At 36.7% G+C, this 21,787-nt stretch overlaps 1 protein-coding gene across 1 annotated transcript; it reads left to right on the top strand.

The window, feature by feature from the left end:
* Positions 1–13,055: 13,055 nt before the first annotated feature.
* LOC148851327 (putative trehalose-phosphate phosphatase J) lies at positions 13,056–16,460 on the top strand. The gene is made up of 12 exons (XM_088942393.1): positions 13,056–13,411; positions 13,541–13,844; positions 13,959–14,099; positions 14,246–14,317; positions 14,482–14,574; positions 14,687–14,743; positions 14,876–14,977; positions 15,107–15,184; positions 15,333–15,402; positions 15,640–15,710; positions 15,880–15,972; positions 16,092–16,460. The coding sequence occupies exons 2-12, from the start codon at positions 13,563–13,565 to the stop codon at positions 16,179–16,181; spliced, it is 1,149 nt and encodes a 382-aa protein (XP_088798519.1). The 5' UTR covers positions 13,056–13,411; positions 13,541–13,562; the 3' UTR covers positions 16,182–16,460.
* The last annotated feature ends 5,327 nt before the right edge of the window (positions 16,461–21,787 follow it).

Below are 21,787 nucleotides of genomic sequence, written 5' to 3'. Positions count from 1 at the left end.
TCATAAGGATGACGGCAACGACGGCCGTGGCAATGATGATAAGATATCAGCATAAATTGTAATTGTTTTCTACTTAATTTGGCATTTTGGCTGCCTTTGGTTGCGGTGCAAATCTGAATCATATAAAAATTTTGCACCGAGTTCAGTTTTCATCTTGATTTTCACTCCTACATGGTATAAATTTTTTTTTGTCTCATTAGTAGACGCAAAATTTGCACCACCTTCTTCCTATCTTACTTCTTTCTCATATAAAATGAGGATGGTGTAAAATAATCCCCCTACCGGCCTACCATCTTTCTCTTACTGTTATGGTGGGACAACACCTCAAATCTGAAGCAAAAAGTAAAGCAGAGAGAATTTATGTACACCGGTACTGCAAATGAATTTCATTTGCACTACAACCAAACGCAGCCTTAAGTAAGTAAATGTGGAACTAATAAAGAGACTGTACTCTAGTTTAGTGCATTATTCCCTGGTTTATTGGGGAGGTGGCCAGAATCCCCACATGTTCACAAACACAAAGCTGTAATTCAACGCCAGGAAGGTTCAAATCTAGGATATGGGGAAAAAAGTGAAGATTCATATAGTCCAATTGCCAACAAAAATAGACCAGTCACAGTCATGGTCATGCATGGCTCCGGCACTTGAGTCATCTTACCAACATTTCAACTCAAAACTAACTAGTGGATTCGAAAATAGCGATGCAGTAGAAAGGCGTACGATGTCACTGCTCCATCTTATATCCAACAGTTTGATAGTGAAGTTTCTTTAGCTGATTTAGTTACCAGCCTGCTGTAACAAACCCATATCATCCTTGCAAACATGATAATTTGCTGCTTGCATTTTTTGCTTCCCCTTTTAACTTATAAAAGGAGTGATGGATTTGTCCTTTTCCATATTATATATATATATATATGTTGGGTTTATGGATAAGTTAATCTGGACCCTGTCAATTTTTGCTTCAAGTCGAGGGTGAAAGCTAGTTTCCCGGGGTCATCAGTAATCTGAAAGCCCAATAATTCGGTGGTACTTGAAGAAAAAAAATAATAATAATAAAGAAGAGGTTCAGGGGGTCTACTTTAGTCCATTGAATGTCTCAATTACCCTAAAATGTTATAATGTAATCCGTTGGTTTGGTTGTTGCTCATCATTCCTTTTATTGTACCACTCTAGTACATATTTGATATGATCTATCAACCTATGACAAAAGAATAATAGAGCCCTTGCACTACCATGCACGAGAAAGAGAGAGAGAACCTTTTAGGGATCAAATCAAATCATGGTTTAACTTTATAATCCTATTGGGTTTCTCTACTTTTCCAGTAGGAGAGTAGTAGGGGATTATTCGATTAGATGATGTTCACCGACTGGTTACTCTAGATTTTTAATGGCTGCTTTAAATCTGGGCACGTGGACATCCATTTCGTCGACTAAGACACTGTTGGGGGTAGGACCAGCCCAGAAGCCACAAACTCACATCTATAACTGTTTCAGTTAGGAGATAGTTGAGAAAGAAAAAGTTCAATTCTAATCGCCAAATGGCAACATCAAGCTTCCTCTCTCACCTTTTTCTACACTTGTTATGATTGCAATTAGCTTATTGTTCAAGGCTAAAATAAATAAACAAATTAAAGGAAAATTAAAGGTGAACAGCACATGGGAGATCGGAAATCAATCAATCTTTTCAAGGACCCCAAGACCCTAGTGGCCAATAGAGATGGATTTAGAGGTATTTTGATCTTTCAAGATAAGGCCAGGCATATATGTATGGAGAACCCTGCTGGACCTGGCTTAATTGTTTTGCCCTCTTCCTTCCTTTAATTAATTAAGATTTAATTTCAACTATAAGGTTGAAACATCCGATCATATAGATCAGCTAGCTTTGAACATTCTTGTCAATAAGCATGGCCATGGTGGGGGCTATTTCTTTGATTATTTGCTGCAATAGTTAGGGAGGGTTAGGGGGATCACTCTTTGGATCATTTTTGAATAAAGAATCCAATGGAAATCCTTTCTACTGCTCATGCAACCGATCCCCTTATTAGACTATTAGTGGCTGATATTCAGAGAAGTAGATTCTGTTTGTTATTATACTAACTTATCTCTCTAATCATGTCCAATTGTTTGTTTATACGGGCTACAAATTTGCTGCGGAAGCTTGAGCAACCTAACACACCCATGCTCCTTTATGTGCATGAACCTAGCTACAAATTTGCTGTGGAGGCATGGGATCAAATCGACATTACCGCAGCTTCTCTTTGCATGGTAAGGTTTGTGGACCTCACATGCACCCGGCTCCCCAACCCATATATGAGTCCTTCTGTAATGTAATGTGTGTTATGTAATATATACAAGGAGGATATCATCTACATATGCATGTATATATGAATGCTCAATAGTTTTTCTAATTCACTTACTACTTGGTAGTAGGATTTCTTTAAGACAAATTAAGAAACAGAAATGGGGACATGGGATCTTCCCCACTATATACATAAATATATACAAATGAGGGATAACATCTTCCCCAATTCCCACTACATGTAAAAAATGGGTGGACAAGTTATTATGCAGTATTTAATTATTCAGTTTGAGGAAGATATAATCATAGTTTGTCCATGAAAATGCATGTCTCCATCATATTTTCTTTTCCAATAATCAAGTGTACATCTGTACATAGAGAACTTTGGTTTAATTCATAAATAAATCAAACTTCAAAACAAGTATTAATTAAATAGAACGGAAAAGAATTTAAGAAAAAAAAAGTTAGATAAAAAGGTGAAGATAAGGAATATTTGGGATTTGATTTGAGACTAGAAATATATACATATACAACACTTTTAATCCAATCTAGGCAAGACGTCTTTATACTTGAGATGTAACACAAATACAACCTACAGACCTTCATGTTTAGTTGAAATATTAAATCCCATGAAAATCAGGAAAAAGAAAGTGTATATCCGGATTATCCAGTAGGAAGAAGAGAAGAAGATCGGGTCTCGGTGTAGAGCACTAAGGAAGTGTGGCCGCGTGGGTCCAAAATGAGTCATTTGGCAATATGACACGTAACATCATCAACGAAAGTGAAACGTGGGACCCAGATCAAGCGTGGCGCTGCGGCTGCTAGAGTCTGTCGTCCTATCAAAGAGTCCACGCGTCATGTCGTTAGCCTAACGGAGCAGTATTAATCATTTTGCGAGGAAAAGCTTAAAAGTTAGAAACAGTGCAGCCCAGTCTCTCTCTCCCTCTCTCAATCTCGAAATGGAAACTTTGTAGAAGTGATTCTTGTAGAGGATCAATCATATAGGTTTTGGTGACCTTTCTGATTATGGTAATTTGGTTTCTACAATTAACCAATTTCATGTTTGATGGAAATAATTTTTTTTTTGGTTAAATTCTTCTTGCAGTTACAGAACATATATTCCCTTCTTATAAAGAAAAACAGAAAAGAACAAACCAAATACATCTTATAAATCCTTTTTCATTAAGAAATGCAATGTGAAACAATTCTCAATGTTGCAATGAACATTGAGAAAGGATGGTGAGTGATAAACATTACTTTAGACTAGTCTCTGCATTCTTACTTGAAACGTTTGACAAAGAAGATAAACATTAATGTTCACAACCTAAGAGAGTGGAAAAAAAAAGAAGGATAGAGACGTAGGGGAATAGAGCTGCATAGAGAGATTAGAGAGAGAGAGAAGGATGTATGTGGGCAACCTCTTCAATTCCTTTTATGTTTGGTTAAATGAGCAGGTTGAGCTATCCAGACCTAGTGTCCAATAAAGGGCACCCACCGCAGCCTATGATGGCTATTGGCCAACCCAATGTTGGCGTATAACACTTAGGGGGCGTTTTTTTTTTTGGGATAAGAGAACTGCACTCAACCACATAATTCTGAAATTATAACCCCCTCTTAAAAATCACATCATGTCTGTGGATTTGAAATTGATTCACCGTCAAGATTCATCCCATCTGTTCGGTTGGGTTAAGATTTCTGAAGTAGACTGAACAATTTTCTTTTTTTTGAATTTTCAGAAGGGGGAAAGTTGGTCAATGGGATTTTAGTTCCCATTGACTAAGAATTATATGTTCTTTTTTCAGATTTTATATGGTGACTAAGGAAAGTGTTTTCCCCGATACCCATATCTTAGATGGATAAATAACTTTTCCACTTAGAAGGAAAGTTGTCAACACTTGAATGGGACAAAAACACCCTTTTTGATAATGGATTTTTATGGTTAAAATGATCATTACCTTATTTACATGAGAAATAAAAAAAAATGAATAATGCATTTACTTAGGTAAATATTTCCTGGAAAAAATATACCCAGATAAGTGTATTTACCCAGATAAATAACTTACCAAAAAACAAATAGAGCATTAGACTAATTCTTATGAATGGCTCTAGAAGGCTGACAACAGCTTTTCTTTCTAGCTAGGGCTTTACATATCTAATGCTTAGCATTTAGATTAATTCTCACGCATGCCTAGAGAGATTGACAGAACAGCTTTGCTAGGGCTTTCCATGGGACCCTTTAAACTTTTAATTGTTTTTCTTTTCGACATTATCCTTGTGTGTTGCTTCTAGCTTTTATTTTTTGTGTTTTCCCTTATCCTAATTCCACCATCATGTCTGAAAAGACATAGAACCATTTTTTGTATTCTCCAGTCAGCTTTCAGCCTCTCCAAGACTTATATCGCAGTCCAGCCATTTGTTTTGCAGTAGTATAAATGCATGAAAGGGAAAATGAGATAAATGTAAATTCAGGCTCATTTTTGCTTTAGTTTGCTTCAGGTATTCTTTACTTCATTTGCAATGCAAACCGCGAATTTTCAGGTCAATAATTTTAATTGTTTAATGATTTTTTCTTTTCTATATTTTTTAATCTCAAATCACATAACAAGATCCAAATATAATAGTATCTCTCAAGTATGGGTGTCAATTGGACTGGATTTGGTCTAATCCAATCCAATCCAATGTGATTTCATTATAAATGGACCAGGTCAAATCCAATCCAATGAATGTTTTGAATCAATTTTGATCAGTCCAATTCAATGTCTGGACCATCCAATTTGTTTAAATTCATTTTGATTTAGATTGGTTTCAACCTAAACCCGGTCCATTGATACATATAATCTTATCTTATATCAATAGACTTGATATTGGCTTAATCCAATCCATTCCAATATAAATTTGTTATGGATGGGCCAGGTTCAATTCAATCTAATAAATATTTTAGATTGGATTGGTCCGATCCAATATGTCTTATTGGTCCATCCAATTTGTCTAAATTGATTTTGGACCGGATAGAGTCCAATCTAAAAACTGGTCCATTGACACCCTTACTCTCAATTTGTAGTTGTCCATTCAACAACAAAATATATATATATATATATATATATATATATATATATATATATATATATATATATATATATATATATATATATATATATATATGTTTTTTGATAAGGGCCTTATTTGGTGCCACTATTCCACTTGCGTTGCTATTTGCTAGGTACGTATCAATTTGTATCTATTGTTATGTCAGTGTCATGGTTGACATGGAACTCTCACCAATTTGCATTGATGCGTATTGGTTAGTACAAACTGATATGTAAAGATACGGTATAATTAATGCTTCTCTAATTTCAGTTCGGATCAGGTAGGCACTGTCATGGTCTATCAGTTTTTTTAAGAGGAAAAAATATACTCTCAGAATTGAAAGTTTTATTTTTTTTAATCAAAGTGGGGTTGAGTGCTTGATCACTCTCCATAGAACAAGGAAAAGTTATGTTTTTTTTTTTTAGTTATTTCAGAGGATTTACATTTTTAGGTTTTTGAAATGCATGGATATGCTGATCTCCTGATTAAATTATGATTAAATTATGATTAAATTATAATGTTTTAATTTGTTTGTATGAGTAGATCTATGTATTTTCGAGAGGCTACAAATTTAAAAAATATACTAATTTATCTTTCCTTCTATTTTCTATGATTTTGATAGTAAAAAATGGCCATGCATACATTAGATCAATGATATTCAATTAAAATCCATGGATCAATCAATAATTTATATAAATTGGAATTGTTAGTTTTTGGTAATTTATAGAAATAAATATTAATGAAACATGAGATAATTATTTTAGTAATTAGTTAAAATTCATCAATTAACATGATTTTGTCTGTGAGAGCTATGAATCTTCTACCACTCTTATGGATGTGAATGATATGTTATGAGACTAAAACTACATTTTTTTTAATTACTACGTACTAATTTATTTTAAAATAAATAGTAGTGCATTAATTTTTATATATATATATATATATATTAAAAATTAATGCACTAGCATATTAATGTTAAGTTGACTTAAACTTTTGAGTTTCAATGGACAATTTAATGTATTTTTTCTAATTATTATATTTATTTATAATGACAAAAAAATAATAATTAACACGTACAATTAGTTTATGGTTGTTTTATGTTTCAAAGCGTTCTACAACTTTGAAGTTTAAACTATAATGATTTATCGTCATATTTAGGATTTTTTTTTTTAATTTTTAATAAATTAGGAATTGGGATATTAAAATCAGATGAACAAACAATTTTTTTTAACAAAAAAAGGATGTATATTTAATGACTGGGACCATTGTTTTCTTAACTTGTTATATATACGTGGCATAAGTCACTAAAAGTATATATTGTTATATTTTTACTAGGGCCAATACGGCAATACTTGCCTTGGCCTCACGTCAATATGACCATGAAAATGTAATACACCCATTTTCCTCTCTTCTCCTCCCTGTTGCAAGTACAAATGCACGTCGATAGTTCTAGTATGGTTAGGACTTAGGAGAACAAACCATTGGCATGTATGCAGGTCAGCAAGTGATATCACGACTTCGTCGGCGATGTTCTGGCAACCGGCAATACTGAGTTGTTCTCTAGCTTTTTTCCATTATTTTTCTCGTTTCACCTTTTTTTTTTCCACGAAAATCATTATTTTCAAGTTTTTTTTTTTTTTTCGTGGAGGTGGAGAGCTGCAAATTGAACCGAAAACAATAATAGATTAACCGGATTAAGAAACGAATGCAGTGTAGTCCGTTAACGTTATCGTTACGGTTAATAAGGAAATCAGATCAGAGCTAAGAGCTTTCAATCTGTGGGCCCCGCATAGCATCAGTGTCCCGTCATGAACCAGTCGTTTGATGAGACACCGAAGTCCAAAAACTCCTAACATTTCTCCACTTGGCAATTGGCTGTAAAGCAAGTAGCAGTCTATATCCCGAACCCGGAAAGCACGAGCAACCCCCCAACTTCTGAACTTTGACTCCTGTTTTCTTTCTCTCCAATCAACGACCCTCAAACCACGAGCATTTATTTATTTATTTTTTCTTATCGGAAAAGAAAAAAGCAGAAAAAGACAAAGAAGAATGGGCCTTGGGAAGGAGATGGGCTTAGGTGGCAAGGGCGAGTGGACAGAAAGCAAGCAAAGCGACTGATAAATAAGCGAGGGAGGGGCTTCTCCTCAATCCTCAGTCCTCTTTTTTCTCCTTTCTCACGCGCATCGTAGCGAACCCGCATAGGCATTACATGTGACCCAGTTCCATTCCAGATTCCTGATTCCGCCGACCAAACGCACCCTTTTCTTCCCCTTTGTGCCGTGGCTCTCATCACTCTTCACTCATCTCTGATATCTCCTGAATGCTTGTTTAGTTTCGTTGGTTTCTGCCTTCTCCTCTTACATCTACATGGGTGGGTCCCAACGGTTTACCACCCGCAATGAATTGCGACCCGCCAAGTGTTGAAGCACAACTTCCCAAGTACCTGCAAAAGTAAAGAAAAAAAGTTGGGAATCAGCACACGTGTGGTGTCAAACTCCTGACGCGACAAACATGCGTGTCTATTGTGAGTTTTAGCTCACAAGCCAGATTCAATGCATCTCATCCGTGGCAACTACAAATGGAGAGTTTGGTGCCACGTGGCTAACAATGGAGTTGTAGATTCCTGTATGTTTCTTGTTAGGTAGCCGTCAAACACGTTGCTTGTGTCTATTCGTAAAGGCAGGAACTGAGGAAGGAAGAAGTTGGGAATGATAGAGAGAGAAAAGAGATCTCTCTTTACTTCTTTAGTTTATGGGAGAGAAGTTTATAAAGTTAGGTTTCATCAATCGAAGTAGGGACGATTATAGACTGAAAAGCTGAAGAGAAGAAGGTCGTCAAAAACAATGAGAGAATAAATAAAGAAAGCTGGCATGATTACTTGCAAAGAAAGAAGCTTGGAAGGAAAGGTTCTTTCATGTTCTCGATCTATCTGTGTTTTTTTTTTTTTTTTTTTTTTTTGTTTTTTCTCCTGTTCTTTCTCTGCGAATCAAAACCAGTAATTTTTTAGCATCTCCAAGGCCTCCGGTTTTGACCATTAAACCCTCAAAGAAAATAAAAAAGAAGAGGGGAAGAGATCCAACACGAGAAAGAAATTCTAAAATGCTTGAAGCATGTGAGGGAATTGCGAATGTCATGACCATCAACGAATCTTATTCTTTCTTAATGGACTAGCTCAAAAATATCAAAGGAACCAAAGACGGAACATTTTTAACAATTCAACTAGTTTTAGACTTTGGTGTGTCGTTGGGTTTGTTTATTTGTTCTTAAGCTTATTAAGCTTATTAAGATTATTCTCTCTCTCTCTCTCTCTCTCTCTCTCTCTCTCCTCCTTCCCACACTATTTGCTAATAACTCGGCCCTTGGACCTACTAGTGTGCGTCTCTCCATGTACAAACTCCTAAAACCCAAGAATTAAGCTAACTTGAGTTGATCCCCTATCAGTAGTCTATCACTAACTTCTCTGAAAACACTGTGATTTGAAAAAGAAAAGGGAAGAGCTAGAGGAGTTATAAAAAAAGAAAGAAAATGAAGAGAATCAAAAGCTTTCCATGTTCGGCTACAACCACAAGACTAGGTTCAGGGAAGAGAACCATGAACATAAAGACGAATTGTCCTGTCGGAAAAACCAGACCATCTCACAAGTCATAACCCATCATCTTCTCTCTATCTTTGCTCTATCGACTGACAACGAGGGTAGAAAAATACCAACAAGTGTTCTTGGACTACGTGTTTCTTTTACTTTTTAACACCTCCAACACAATTTAATAATAAACCGGGTAATGGGACGACTTAGGGAGAGAATACAGACAATGCCAGATGGCTGGCTTTCGATCTTTCATGCTGCAGACCCTTCCAGGACGGAACAAGAATCACGGATACGTAGCCACGTATACCTCGAGAAAAAAAAGAAGTGAAGAAAAAAAAAAGCAACAAGAATGTCACTTAAAAGCACCACCACGCCCTGAAAAAGAGAGTGCGACTACAATCCAGATTCCACCAGAGCTCCTCGGTTGATAAAATTGAAATGCATTTAGAGTATCTTTTATATATGATGAGTAGGGTGAAGCCAAGTCAATAACTGTAAGCATTATAAGCATTATAGTAATTGTAAGTTACAGAATAGAATAGAGAGAGAGAGAGCTTTTGATCCATTTTAACAGTGCAATTTCTATGCCCTCCTCAAATTTAATCCATACTGAGTTTTAAAGTTTAATAGATGAAAAGAAAAAGAAAGAGAGGGTATTATTGTCATACAAAATTTTATGGATTTTTTTGTTTTTTTTTTTTTTATAATTTTGAGGAATTGAATATTGTATTTTTTATTAATTAATTGGGAGTTGGGACTGAGGGTTTGTGTTGTCTTTTTATTCTTTTTCTTTGTTTTGGATTGGAGGCTTTACTTTTGCGGTGCTGTCCTCTAGTTTTGTAGTCCTCGAGTCGTGAAAGCCCTTCCTCCCAGAGTCGATGAATGTAGTCATTCAACATCATCATCTTCATCATCATTTCCCTCGTTAATGGATAAGTGGGGTCGGTAGCAATAATTCTGTTTCATCTTATTCTCTGACATTGTGTCTTATTTGCGAATTGGATAAATCTTTTATTTACTTCTAATTTCTTCTCCAACTGTTGTTTTGAGAGTAGGGATTTGCACGGAATCACTAATTCTGAATACAGCACATTCTTTAACACTCCTTTCACACTATCAAGTTAAAAGATGTATGTATCATTTATTTTTATGTGCTTCTGTGATCTGTCTCTCACTGTGTCTGTCTCTCACTCTGTCTCTGTCTGGCTGCCTATGTGTCTGTACGTACTTAGTAAAAAAATTTATTATATATCTATATAATAAGATCCCCCCCTCCCCCCCTCTCTCTCTCTCTGCTTCTGCTGCTCCAAAGAAAACGATAGGCGACTATCTATTGGCATGCAACCTCTATATTGTACAATTGGTGGGTACCAGGATCCAATGTTTCTGAATCCCATAAATCAAATTAATTAAGAAAAACATAAGGCACGCTCAAGTGAACTAAGTGAAAGAATAGGCCTATTGTTGGATATTTAACGAGTGAAGAATTGTGATTTTAGTGGTTTGTGCATAGAATGCAAGCTCATCATCATGCCAAATAGTTTTTCATATATTAAGCAATGAGGTTTAACTTCTCCATCCACTGGTAGCACTTTTCCTTCAATGTCCCATGAGGGCATGGGAAGTGTTACACAAATGTGAGAGAACTTGGCCAAGTGACCGTCACGAGTGAACATGTCAGTGTTGCCAAGGCCGTCGGACCTAGAATTTTTTATTGAGGTAGGCCAAAGCCTTGTAAACATGGATATATAAGAGGTCAAAAGATAGAAAATATGGGTAGAAAGGGAAAAATATGTGTAGGATTTAAATAGGGGGATTTTCAAGGCATAAGGGGGCCATGGCTCCCCTCTGCCCCTGAGTGTTCCGAACATATGGTGTGGGCATCATGTGTACAGAATACTGACATATCCCCTTTAATTGGTTACTTACCCAGATTTGCACACTTGTGTTGGCACCACATCCAAACTTTATTATGACTTATGACTACCTTCAAAAAATGAGAAATACAATATATGCTCCCACATGCAATGCGAGTTATAAAAGATGAATGGATAAATTAATAAATGAAATAGAAAGGAAAGGAAAAACAATTCTCTTCTTACTATCTTAGCATTTGATGTATGTATAGTAACTTATAACCCTCAAATCTCTAGCTCCTCAAATTAAAAGTCTGCATTTCTAAATCTAAACCTAAGATACTTCTTGAAGTTTACATTAGGTGCATCTTGATTATGGAGAAACTAATGTGATCAAAGACATAGCATTTTGGAGAATGCAAAAATTATTACCAAATAAAAGGTATGATGAATAAGACATTGGTGTTCATAATCCCCTTTTAGTCTGAGCATAAACCTTAGCATATTTGGAGAGTGAACATCTTTCTTCCTAGCTCCTTGTTGAAAATGATTAAATCCAGCATCTCCTCTCCCAATAAACCAAGTAGCCCTAAAGAAACCAAAATGCATACTTCGTTTTAAAATAAGGGCTAGCTAATAGTTGAAATTAAAATAAGGCCCAATAAAGTTCATGCTACAAATTTCTAAAACTAATAAGCAATATCCTTCTTGGGTTTAGAATGATGAAATTCTTCTATCTTCATCTTGTGTTATCAAGTCATGAGGGGTATCACATGCGAACTTATTAAATCCTTCTATCCCTTCATCTTGCATTCGTCATAGACCCAATGCCACTCTTTAGGCTCAGTTTGGAAAGAGTACAAATGCAAATATGTATGGTGCAAATACATGCAAAATCATACAAAATTTATGGTTTTACACTTTACATATTTACATTTGTATTCCTTCCAAACTGAGCCTTAGGTGTAGTATTCATTGGAAGTAAAGCTTCGAAGCCTATGCTACTTTAAGATTTATTAGAAAGGGACACTCCAAGGGTTTTCATTTAAAAATGGTATTTGCTTATTAATCTAATTAAGTAGTATAATATATTTTATTTAAGATATTTGTGTTGGTTTTAGAATGCCCATAATACTTATCACGGCATTGTAAAAATGAAAGATGTGACACCATCCATGACATTATATGGCTATATATGCTGATTGATGCAAAAAAAAAAAATCTATGCATGGTAACTAACAAAATATTATGGTTTCTTTTGTAAGGATGATAATATTTTAATTTCATTTTTAATAACATTTAATTGTTTCTTGCCAAATCAAATATTAAAATACTGGATTTAAAACATAAAATTTATTAATAAAAAGAGCTAATGGTTATAACTTAATAAGATAATGTAAACCGAGAGAGAGAGGGGGAGAGAGATTCATCTTACTTAGGGTAATGATAGAGTTACTAAGAAATTCTTTTAGGGTAACACCACTTGTCAGAACGGGTTTAGGGTATTAACCACTTGTGAACTGAAAACATGGGAGACTATTTGAAGTGTTAAGTGAAGTAGCTTTTGGGGAGGGATGAGGGTTGTTTAACCTTTAAAGTTTAAACTGTACATTACCTTTATTATGGTTGTATTATCACACACATCATTGTTGATTGTATTCACGTATATTAAATTCGAGCTACAGAACTAACCAGCTGCTGGTTTTGTTATTTCTGGTTAGGTTGGAGCTGCTAGTTTCTTCGAGCTTTACAACGGGCGTTTCATCCAAAGCCTCTCTCTCTCTCTCAAGGTCCCCCCTTTCCCTCTCCCAAACTTAAAGTCTTAATCAAGAAGTTTTACCAATTCGGGTAGGTTACTGTTCGTTTTAACTTTGGTTTATTACATTCCACGATTAGAGATCCGGTCCGGCGGTCCGGTTCGGACTTGACATCTCATTATGAAACCTGTTTTTGGAAAGAACCCGAAATCCGTGGGTTCGACTTCAATGTATAGGCCGTATCTCCACGTGGTACGATCCACGTGATCTACGATTGTCATGTCCACGTGGAACATTTGCCAGCTCATTGTAGACGATGCTGTTGTTGTGACGGCGAAGACGGCGCATGAGTCCAATTCTTATGTGGGGCCCATGTTGAACACTCAGGATTTCCGGGGCCCGTCTTGTTATGGGGACCACCCTCTTTGGTGTTAATAGGAGGAGAGGCTTCGTCTGTTTGTGTCCTGCAAGCAATTCTATAAATTGACTAGACGCGGTTCTATCTCTCACTCCCCTCCGACATCGCTCTCCACTCCATTCTCTAACTTCTATTAAGTCGTCTCTCTTTTGGAGCCCAGCGTCCCTCTCTCTCTCTCTCTCTCTCTCTCTCTCTCTCCTTGCCTGTGTGGTTTTCTGTTCGCGATTCCCTATTGAGTTAGTTTTCTAACCCTGACACTTAACCCAAGAAGCTACAGAGCATAAGCAGAACCCCCCTTTTCTCTGTTGCTTCTTCTTCTTCCTCGTCTACTACCAATTCTTCCTCCTATCAACCTTATATTCTAATTTGCTCAGTCTCTTCTTCACACGGAGGTTGGGAGATTCTCAGGTATTTGGGGTTGTAATGTTAATCTGTCTGATTGGTATTTATGGGGTTTGAATTTTGAGTGGTCTTTAATCGAACGAGCAATAGCAATCTGGTTTTGAGTCTCTGAATGGTTCTACGTTGTTTTTGTAGTGCATTCGATTGAAGGGAAGAAATGACGAAGCAGAACGTTGTCGTTTCCGATGTGAAGTGCGGGATTAATGATATGATCTCAGTCGTGCCGAAGGGGTCTCTGTTTCCCTCGACGGGACAGAAACCACCCAAGGCACCAGATGGGTACGTAGGCATTTCTCGCAATAAGTTCTTGAAAAAACTTGAAACAGGGGGAGGTGCCAGAATCAATCCCTGGGTTGAATCCATGAGAGCCTCTTCTCCTACACATATTAAGTCCAACCCATCTCTGTCTTCGACTGTTCATCAAGAAGACTCCTGGATTGTAAGTAGAAGTGCCCTTCAGAAGCTTTCATAAAAACTTCATCTCCTTCTGTTATTTTCTCGGACAATGACTGATACGGTTTCCTTGTTGAATTACTGGAAACCGCAAAAACAGCTTGATCATCCTTCTGCCTTGAACATGTTCGAGCAGATCATGAGTGCTTCAAAAGGAAAGCAAATCGTCATGTTTCTCGACTACGATGGTACACTATCGCCCATCGTGGACGACCCAGATCGAGCTTTCATGTCCCGGGCGGTTAGTTATTCTGTTCTTTTGTTGCTTGGATTCTGAAAAATTTCTTCCATGTATCTCTATGGCTTGACTTTCTTTTATCTTCATTTCCTTTCCGTTACTCACCACTTTCTGTTTCTTTTTTATTTTTTTTTGGCCTGGTTATACAGATGAGGGCAGCCGTAAAAGCCGTGGCAAGATACTTCCCCACTGCCATCGTGAGTGGAAGGTGCAGAGACAAGGTATTGTACAATCATCATTTGCTTCCAAAGATCTAAATTTGAGTCTTTGGATTCAAACCATCTCCACCTCTAGTGATCACTTAACCCACGAGTCCACGAGTATTTCTTTTTGGGTCCATTTCTAATCGAATGATTTTTTTTTCCCTTTGCTTTAAAATTTGCAGGTTTACAACTTTGTACGTTTAGCAGAGCTGTACTACGCAGGTAGCCATGGAATGGACATTAAAGGACCAGCCAAAGGTCCGAGATACAGCAAAGTGAGTAGTACTGCAGCAACAAACCATTATTACTCTTTATTTCTATCTAAAATGATGTCCGCTTCCCTTCTAACAACGTTTTTCTTTAAAAATTTATTTTGGGACTTTTCAGGGTAATGAGCCAGTTCTCTTCCAACCCGCCAGTGAATTCTTACCCATGATAGATGAGGTTGGCTTTCTCTTAAATTATCTAATATATAAACTGCAATAATATCACTTCCACTAAAGAGATCCAAAACAATAATGTACTAAAGCTCTACTTTTTTGCTTTTCCTTGTGGGGTTTTGGTTATAATGCTCAGGTGTACAAAGCATTGGTGGAGAAAATCAAATCCATCCCAGGAGCCAAGGTGGAGCATAACAGGTTCTGTGTGTCTGTGCACTTCCGCTGTGTTGATGAAAAGGTATCAATTATCAATCCGAGCCATTCCTTGTTTATTTATTTCAATAATGTATATATTAATGTATGGTTTTTTAAGTTGAATGTATGCCTTCCAAAAGATATTTAGTTTGAATAGATGCATGAATTTCAGAAATGGGGTTCACTAGCGGAGCAGGTTCGAGCTGTGCTCAAGGAGTACCCAAAGCTTCGACTGTCTCAAGGGAGGAAGGTAAGACGCGTGGAATCCATTTGCTGGTTACCATGCTGTTCTCTCTCTCTCTCTCTCTAGATAGAGTGGTTGAACTATAGTGTCATGGAAATAAGTTTGAGATGTCTGACTTGATTTTATTGTTGTTTCTTGTTCCACAATAATACAGGTACTTGAGATCCGTCCGACTATTAAATGGGACAAAGGGAGGGCCCTGGAATTTCTGCTGGAATCACTCGGTAAGTTTTTATTTAAAACTCTCACAAAGTCTATTTATTAGTTAAATCTCTGTTTGTTTGTTTGTTTGAAGTTGGGTCTTAATGTAATTCTGAGCTTTATGAAAAACAGTGTTAGAAGCAAGTAATTCACCCCACCTTGAAATATTTTTCTATTATTAAGTTTACAATATAATATAATATATAATTGTGACATCGGACAGTTTACTAATTTGTTTGTTTATTATTCACTTGTTCTAGGGTACGCCAACTGTAGTAATGTTTTGCCTGTTTATATTGGAGATGATAGAACAGATGAAGATGCATTCAAGGTATCCAATGTTATGTTTTCAATTAATCTAACCCATATTCTGCTTTATATATATATATATATATATATATATATATATGAATTATTGCACTTGTCCTTTTCTATATTATTATATTATTAATGGAACATAAATGATGCATTAATTATTTTATTTTCTTTGATCTCATTAGGTTTTGCGCGATAAAGGACTAGGTTTTGGAATTCTTGTGTCTAAAATTCCAAAAGACACAAATGCTTCTTACTCTCTTCAAGAACCATCCGAGGTGAGAACTTAACTCTCCATGCATTTTTTTTTTTCTCTTTTTGATATTTTAATTTCTATTGCAATAAATTAAGCTTTCGATATATTAATTCATTTGTGATCGGTTTTGTTTGTTTTCAGGTGATGCTCTTCTTGCACCGTCTGGTGGAGTGGCAAAGACTGTCACGAGGGCGCCCTCGAGAGTCTAAAATTTACAATACAAGCACATAACCCGAGCAACTCTCCTACCCACAACCCACCCCCAAAATATAAGGGTGAGAATGGGAAGATAAATTGATAATATGTATTTTTCTTTTCTTTTGTTTGTTCTTTTCTTGTTTAGAGAAATAGAAGTGAAAGAAAAAAAGGAAAGAGGCTTGTTTTTTTCTCCATGGCTTAAAATGGAAGCCTTGCACCGCTTTGTAAGTTGTAAGTAGCTTAGCTACTTCTATGTACAAGCAGGAAAGGAAAAATACTTTAATAAAAATATAATCTTGCTAATTGTCCAAATCCATTTGTATTTTATATAAATATAAATACATGGAATGAATATCTCTCTCTCATATATTTGTTTATGGAATGTTCTAAGGGTTGGTTGGGTGTAACTTGGGAAGTAGGGTTTGAACGTTGAAATGAAAAGTCAACTAATAAGCGTATCTTCTGGCAAGTGCCAACCCAAATAATATTGAATGGACAAAGGCAAAGGTACGACACAACCCGTGAGCTGAAGGCTGAAGGCTGAAGGTATTTCCCAATTACCACCCCACCAACCCTTTTACGTTCACGCCGCTATTTGCATTAAAAATCACAACCAGCAGCATGTTATGAAATACGTGTGTTGACCAATTGGGAACCAAACCCGGCCCCGGCTAAATGCCAGCCAGCCCATACGAATTACGAAAACACCTTCCAAACTGCTAAACTCCAAAACACGTCCATAGGTTCTTCATCATGTTCCATGTATGTTTTTTCCTACATTGAAAAGCACAATCGCTTAATATTCAGCTAGATGCACCAAGTTGTTGAGGCAGACATTCAACTGCAATTTCTCTTTTGCCATGTGGTACCTACATCTTAACCTAACTTTTGCACGGACTAATTAATAATATTGGAGGTTATATATGACTCATCACAGACACAGACTGACTGCAGTGTTGACTCAGACTTCTCTGACTTTTCAATACATTTTGAGACTTCAGTCTTCACACGGTTGAGGTCTCCCATACCCCCCACCCCCCCCCCCCCCCCACTTCCACTTCCATTTCCACTTTTGCTGCGCTGCAGCAACTTTAATTATTAACAAGTATTATGACATGAGGTTTCCCCCGTACCCCCCCCCCCCCCCATACATTAATACTGCTTATTTTTATTCTTCTTAATTATAATTTCAATTTTCACTCTTTACTCTCTTCTTAATTATAATGCTTGAATTAATTGTCTATGATCTTAATTATGGACATTCCCTGTTAGACGAGGAGAAAATCTTTGAAAGTTATATTATAATTAATGAGAACCCTTGAAAGTTATTTTAGTCAAGGAGAATCTTTGGAGGAATAAACATCTAAGGAATCTTTGAAAAACTATATATAGTTTTAACTTTTAAAAATCCAGGATACTGACCAGTAGGTAGTAGGTTACTATTTCATGACCTCTGAAGTCTCCCCCACCCCCATATCTCATTATCTTGTACTCTCTCAACAAGAGAAGAGAAGAGAAGAAAAGAAAAGAAAAGAAAAAACCACTAACGGTGTGCACAAAGATAGTATATATTCTTTTACCTCATTCACATGTATATCCATCTTACAATTATTTGTACACATAAGATCATCAGACCCTTTATGATTGGACTACGGGATTTGTAGATAACTTGTGGACCTCATCTACATGATCGTGACAGTGGTCTTGACTCTTGAGAATGGTCCCTGTTTGGTTCTTTTGTTTTCATTTCATGTTGAATCAGCAGGATAAGTTATGAACAGATAGATATTCGAGGCCTGAATCCTCCGAGGAAATAAAGCCAATATTGAGACTGAGAGGGCCCCATCTTTGTATTCAGTGCTAAGTGTGATGCTCAAAGTGCTTATTGCTATACATTCAACGCTAAATGTTAATTTCCCCATTTATTTGTTTGCTTCTTCAATTCCTTCAAGTTATTAGAAATCTTGACCACCAATAACTAAGTAAAGTAACAATCATCCAATATCCTTCTGTTTTCAATCATAGAGCAGCATTGTAGCCATCACCCACATTTTGCAGTAAATGGTCCAAGAAAACACTCTCCATCGTTCTCTCGTTTCTTTCTCACATAACCTATTATGTTAAGTTATTATTCATCAACACTCCTCCAGCACTCCCCCTCATATACATACATATATATATATATATATTCTTGGAAATAGAAAAAAGTTCACCTTGGCTCGGATTTTCAGCCTTTTATCTCTCAAGATGCCTGAGGTTTTTCTTTACTTCATACTGTATATGTCTTTTGTTTTATACAGATAGCTAGCAGGTAGGGAATGGCGGAATGGCATAGCCCTCCCCCCCAACTCACTCAAAAAAAAAAGAAAAGAAAAGAAATATTACTTCCAAGTTCGAAAAGAAACAAAAGAAGGAAATTTAGTAATCAAATTTCATATGGTTAAGTCATGTATGTTCTAATTTATCCGTTGCATTTGTCTCGTCTTCGTGCTTCCTCCTCCCACACATACCACCCATCTTCCCTCTCTTCCTCAGACAAGTAAGAAAAGATTTGAGTCAAGTTTAATATTATTAAGAGAGACCCCCTTTTAAATAGAAAAATGAACCGGCACCACTATAGGGCACAAGTGATGACTTTAGATCATTATAATTATAGTGTCTAGTTATATATTTCTTAGATATTTTTCACACTAGAAAACTAAGCTAATAGCCAATCCTTCTGGACCGAGACATAGAAACCAAATTCGTTAATTGGATGATGGATAACCCTACCAACCCCACATGAAGTTTATTAGACTCTACAAGGATGGAAACATAACCATTGCTCACAAAGTGAACAGGGGACTATCATCATTTGGCGATTAAAGATTTGGGAGAGACCCACATCACGCTTGAGAAATGAATGGAATATAAAAATCTGATTTCTAGAGGTTCATTATTATTATCATATGAATTTTCTTTTGGGGACTACTAAGGGAGGGGACGGGGGGGGGATATTCTTTTTGGTTAGGTCGTGAAAGAGAAATCCCACTAGCTAGGTAAAGGGAATCTATTATCTATGGTTGAAGAGGAGTTGGATTCCACTGAGTGTTTGATGTGAATAACACATATGTATCTTGCATCTTGAATAGGGACATTAACATGCCTCCAAGCCTTGACAACCTCGGTTCTTTAAGACGTGGAAAGACGGAGTCCACTGGATTCAACTCATCATTGGTGCCTAAACTGAAATAAACTAAGTCCAGTAAGGCCCAATAATTGGTGGGAAGGGAGACACTGGCCCTAGGCAACCAACTCATCCTCACTAAAAAGGCACTAACAACCCTATTCAGTACTCTTCATCATTCATGGCTTGGGTTTTCAAAGCAAACCCAATATGGGCTCTCTTATTATATTCAAAAGGAGGGTTTCCATCTAATAAAAAATGGGGTCTTCGAGGCAACTCAGATATGGTCTCACTTGAATCCCTCTTGCTCCCACCAAACCAGACCTAAGAATATATATAGCAAAAAAAAAAAAAGAAGAAATATATATGCCCACAAACTTTGCATTATTTATAGTTCCTAGCAGCTACTATACATATCCCAACCCATCTACCCTAACCTATCTTGTGAATCAAAGCAAAGAGTACTGCCCTTAATATAAAAACTAAAATCTTTTTGAAACATAATACATGCAGACTGGAGAGACGGAGAGAAGGGAACCTCTTCTCTTCTGCCTTTTAAAAGCGGCATCAATTACGACCTTTGCATTCTATTTATTGGGATGGTCCTGTAGCACACGTGTCCATATGCTGGATATAGGCACAACAGTTTTCCTACACGTGTGTGGATCGGTAGGACATTGGTCCCTGCATAAAGGGTCGTCGAGACACACCCGATGGTCTCTCTCTCTCTTTCGGGGGAATAAAATATAAAAAGTAAAAATATAATGGGATGGAGGACACAGGAGATTAATTGATCATCATTCATCAGGAGGTTGGCCTATTATATATTGTTACACAAGGTATGGCCATGTGACCCAAGATGCCATTCCTATGGGGAACACATGAATAATGGGTAGGTGTAAGTGAGTCAATGGAGTGAAATAAGCTTTCCATTCCTTCTAAGCTCTATAACATACATGAGATGAAAGCATAAGCATTCAACGACTGCGATGTGAATGACATGAATCCCAGGCGGAGAGTGATCACATGCATGTTAAGAAAGAATCACATGACAGTGATCGAGCATAAGTCAATTTTCTTTTTGGTCCTCCATCTGTTGTTATTGTTTGGTAATTGGTTGCGTGGAGGATGTCAAAGATGGAAGTTACAACTTTTGACTCTGTATACCATTCGATTCGAGCTCTCTGGAAAGTTTGGGATTTCAAATTAAATATATTACAGTGGAAATATCTACTTGTTTTTTGGGTCAATATAATTCCTCCCAGCTAGTCAGTCCCAGCGCTGCCTAACCTTCACGAGGACCAAGACCAAACCTGAGAATTAGTAAAACAAATATTGATAAAAGAATCAAGGCAACAACCGTTTTGATGAGGTCAATTCCCAAATAATTAATAATTAGGAATTAGGGTGTGTACTGTGTAGGAATGGAGAGAAACGAGGAAGGGGGAAGCAGCATTTTGAATTTAAGGTAAGTTTGAACTTTGAACCTTGAACCCTACCCTAGAATATATATATATATATATATATATATATATATATTCCCTATATACTTAATTAGCCCTGGTTATAGCTAGCACCTAGAATGAATGCATCGGTTAAGTCCCCCTCAAAGTCCTCTTCCACCCCCACCCCTTGTTTACATCTATCTGAGTTTTCATTCAAGAGAGAATTAAAGGAGGTAGTCTTTGATTGAGCATCCTTATTCTGTTATGATTTATGAATTGAGTATTATTCATACATGCTTTTCAAGTTTTCCCTCCTTTATTCTCAATTTTATATGCATGTAGTTAGCCTTTATATATATATATATATAATCTTTCCAGTTTCTACACAATTATTGGCCTAACACCTGTATCCTCCTTCATTTGGAAATAACAAACGAATGGAAGGGGGAACGGGGTTGTAGCCTTGTAGGTTATTATTGTAGCCGCCTTCTACTTCCCTTTCTGTTGAGACCGGATGAGCTCCATTCAGCCATGCATTTGGAATCTGATAATGCAGCCTCGCAACTACTTATTGTTTTCTTCTTTAAACTCTAACCCAATCGATCTATTAGCCTCATCAGTTTGGAAGCAGTACAAATATATACAAAATAATACGAAATACAAGGTTTCGTGCTCTATATATTTATATTTCTACACCTTCCAATCCAAATGGAGCCTTAGATTAGATTAAAGACCATGCATTTCAGTTAGTGCTGGGCTTAACGCACCCATCTCATAATATATATAATAGAATAGCCTTTCAAAAAGGCAAGTGAGTTGAGGGTTGGTGGGTCAGCCTTTCAGTGTGCTACCACAGCCGCCGGACTAGGCCTTCTCAACTCTTTCTTCTTCTTCTTCGAGTATTCTCTGCCTCTGGTACTGTGTTAGGGGCTATTAACCAATAAAAACTTCCCACTTCAGTCATGCATATTCATGCAAAATGAGATTTGAATGGTTTGAAAACATATATGGTTTTTCTATTTAGAAGC

Source organism: Nelumbo lutea, chromosome 5 (genome assembly GCF_056320005.1).
Source record: "Nelumbo lutea isolate HS-2025 chromosome 5, American lotus-T2T, whole genome shotgun sequence".
Taxonomy (NCBI): domain Eukaryota; kingdom Viridiplantae; phylum Streptophyta; class Magnoliopsida; order Proteales; family Nelumbonaceae; genus Nelumbo; species Nelumbo lutea.
This window is presented reverse-complemented; position numbering and strand designations above follow the sequence as displayed.

Excerpts from the sequence above, each read along its gene's own strand:
- LOC148851327 (XM_088942393.1), top strand. The coding sequence starts at position 13,563 with ATGACGAAGCAGAACGTTGTCGTTTCCGATGTGAAGTGCGGGATTAAT. Across the intron at positions 14,978-15,106 it reads TCCGCTGTGTTGATGAAAAG|AAATGGGGTTCACTAGCGGA; the intron begins GTATCAATTATC and ends CATGAATTTCAG. Across the intron at positions 15,973-16,091 it reads CTCTTCAAGAACCATCCGAG|GTGATGCTCTTCTTGCACCG; the intron begins GTGAGAACTTAA and ends GTTTGTTTTCAG.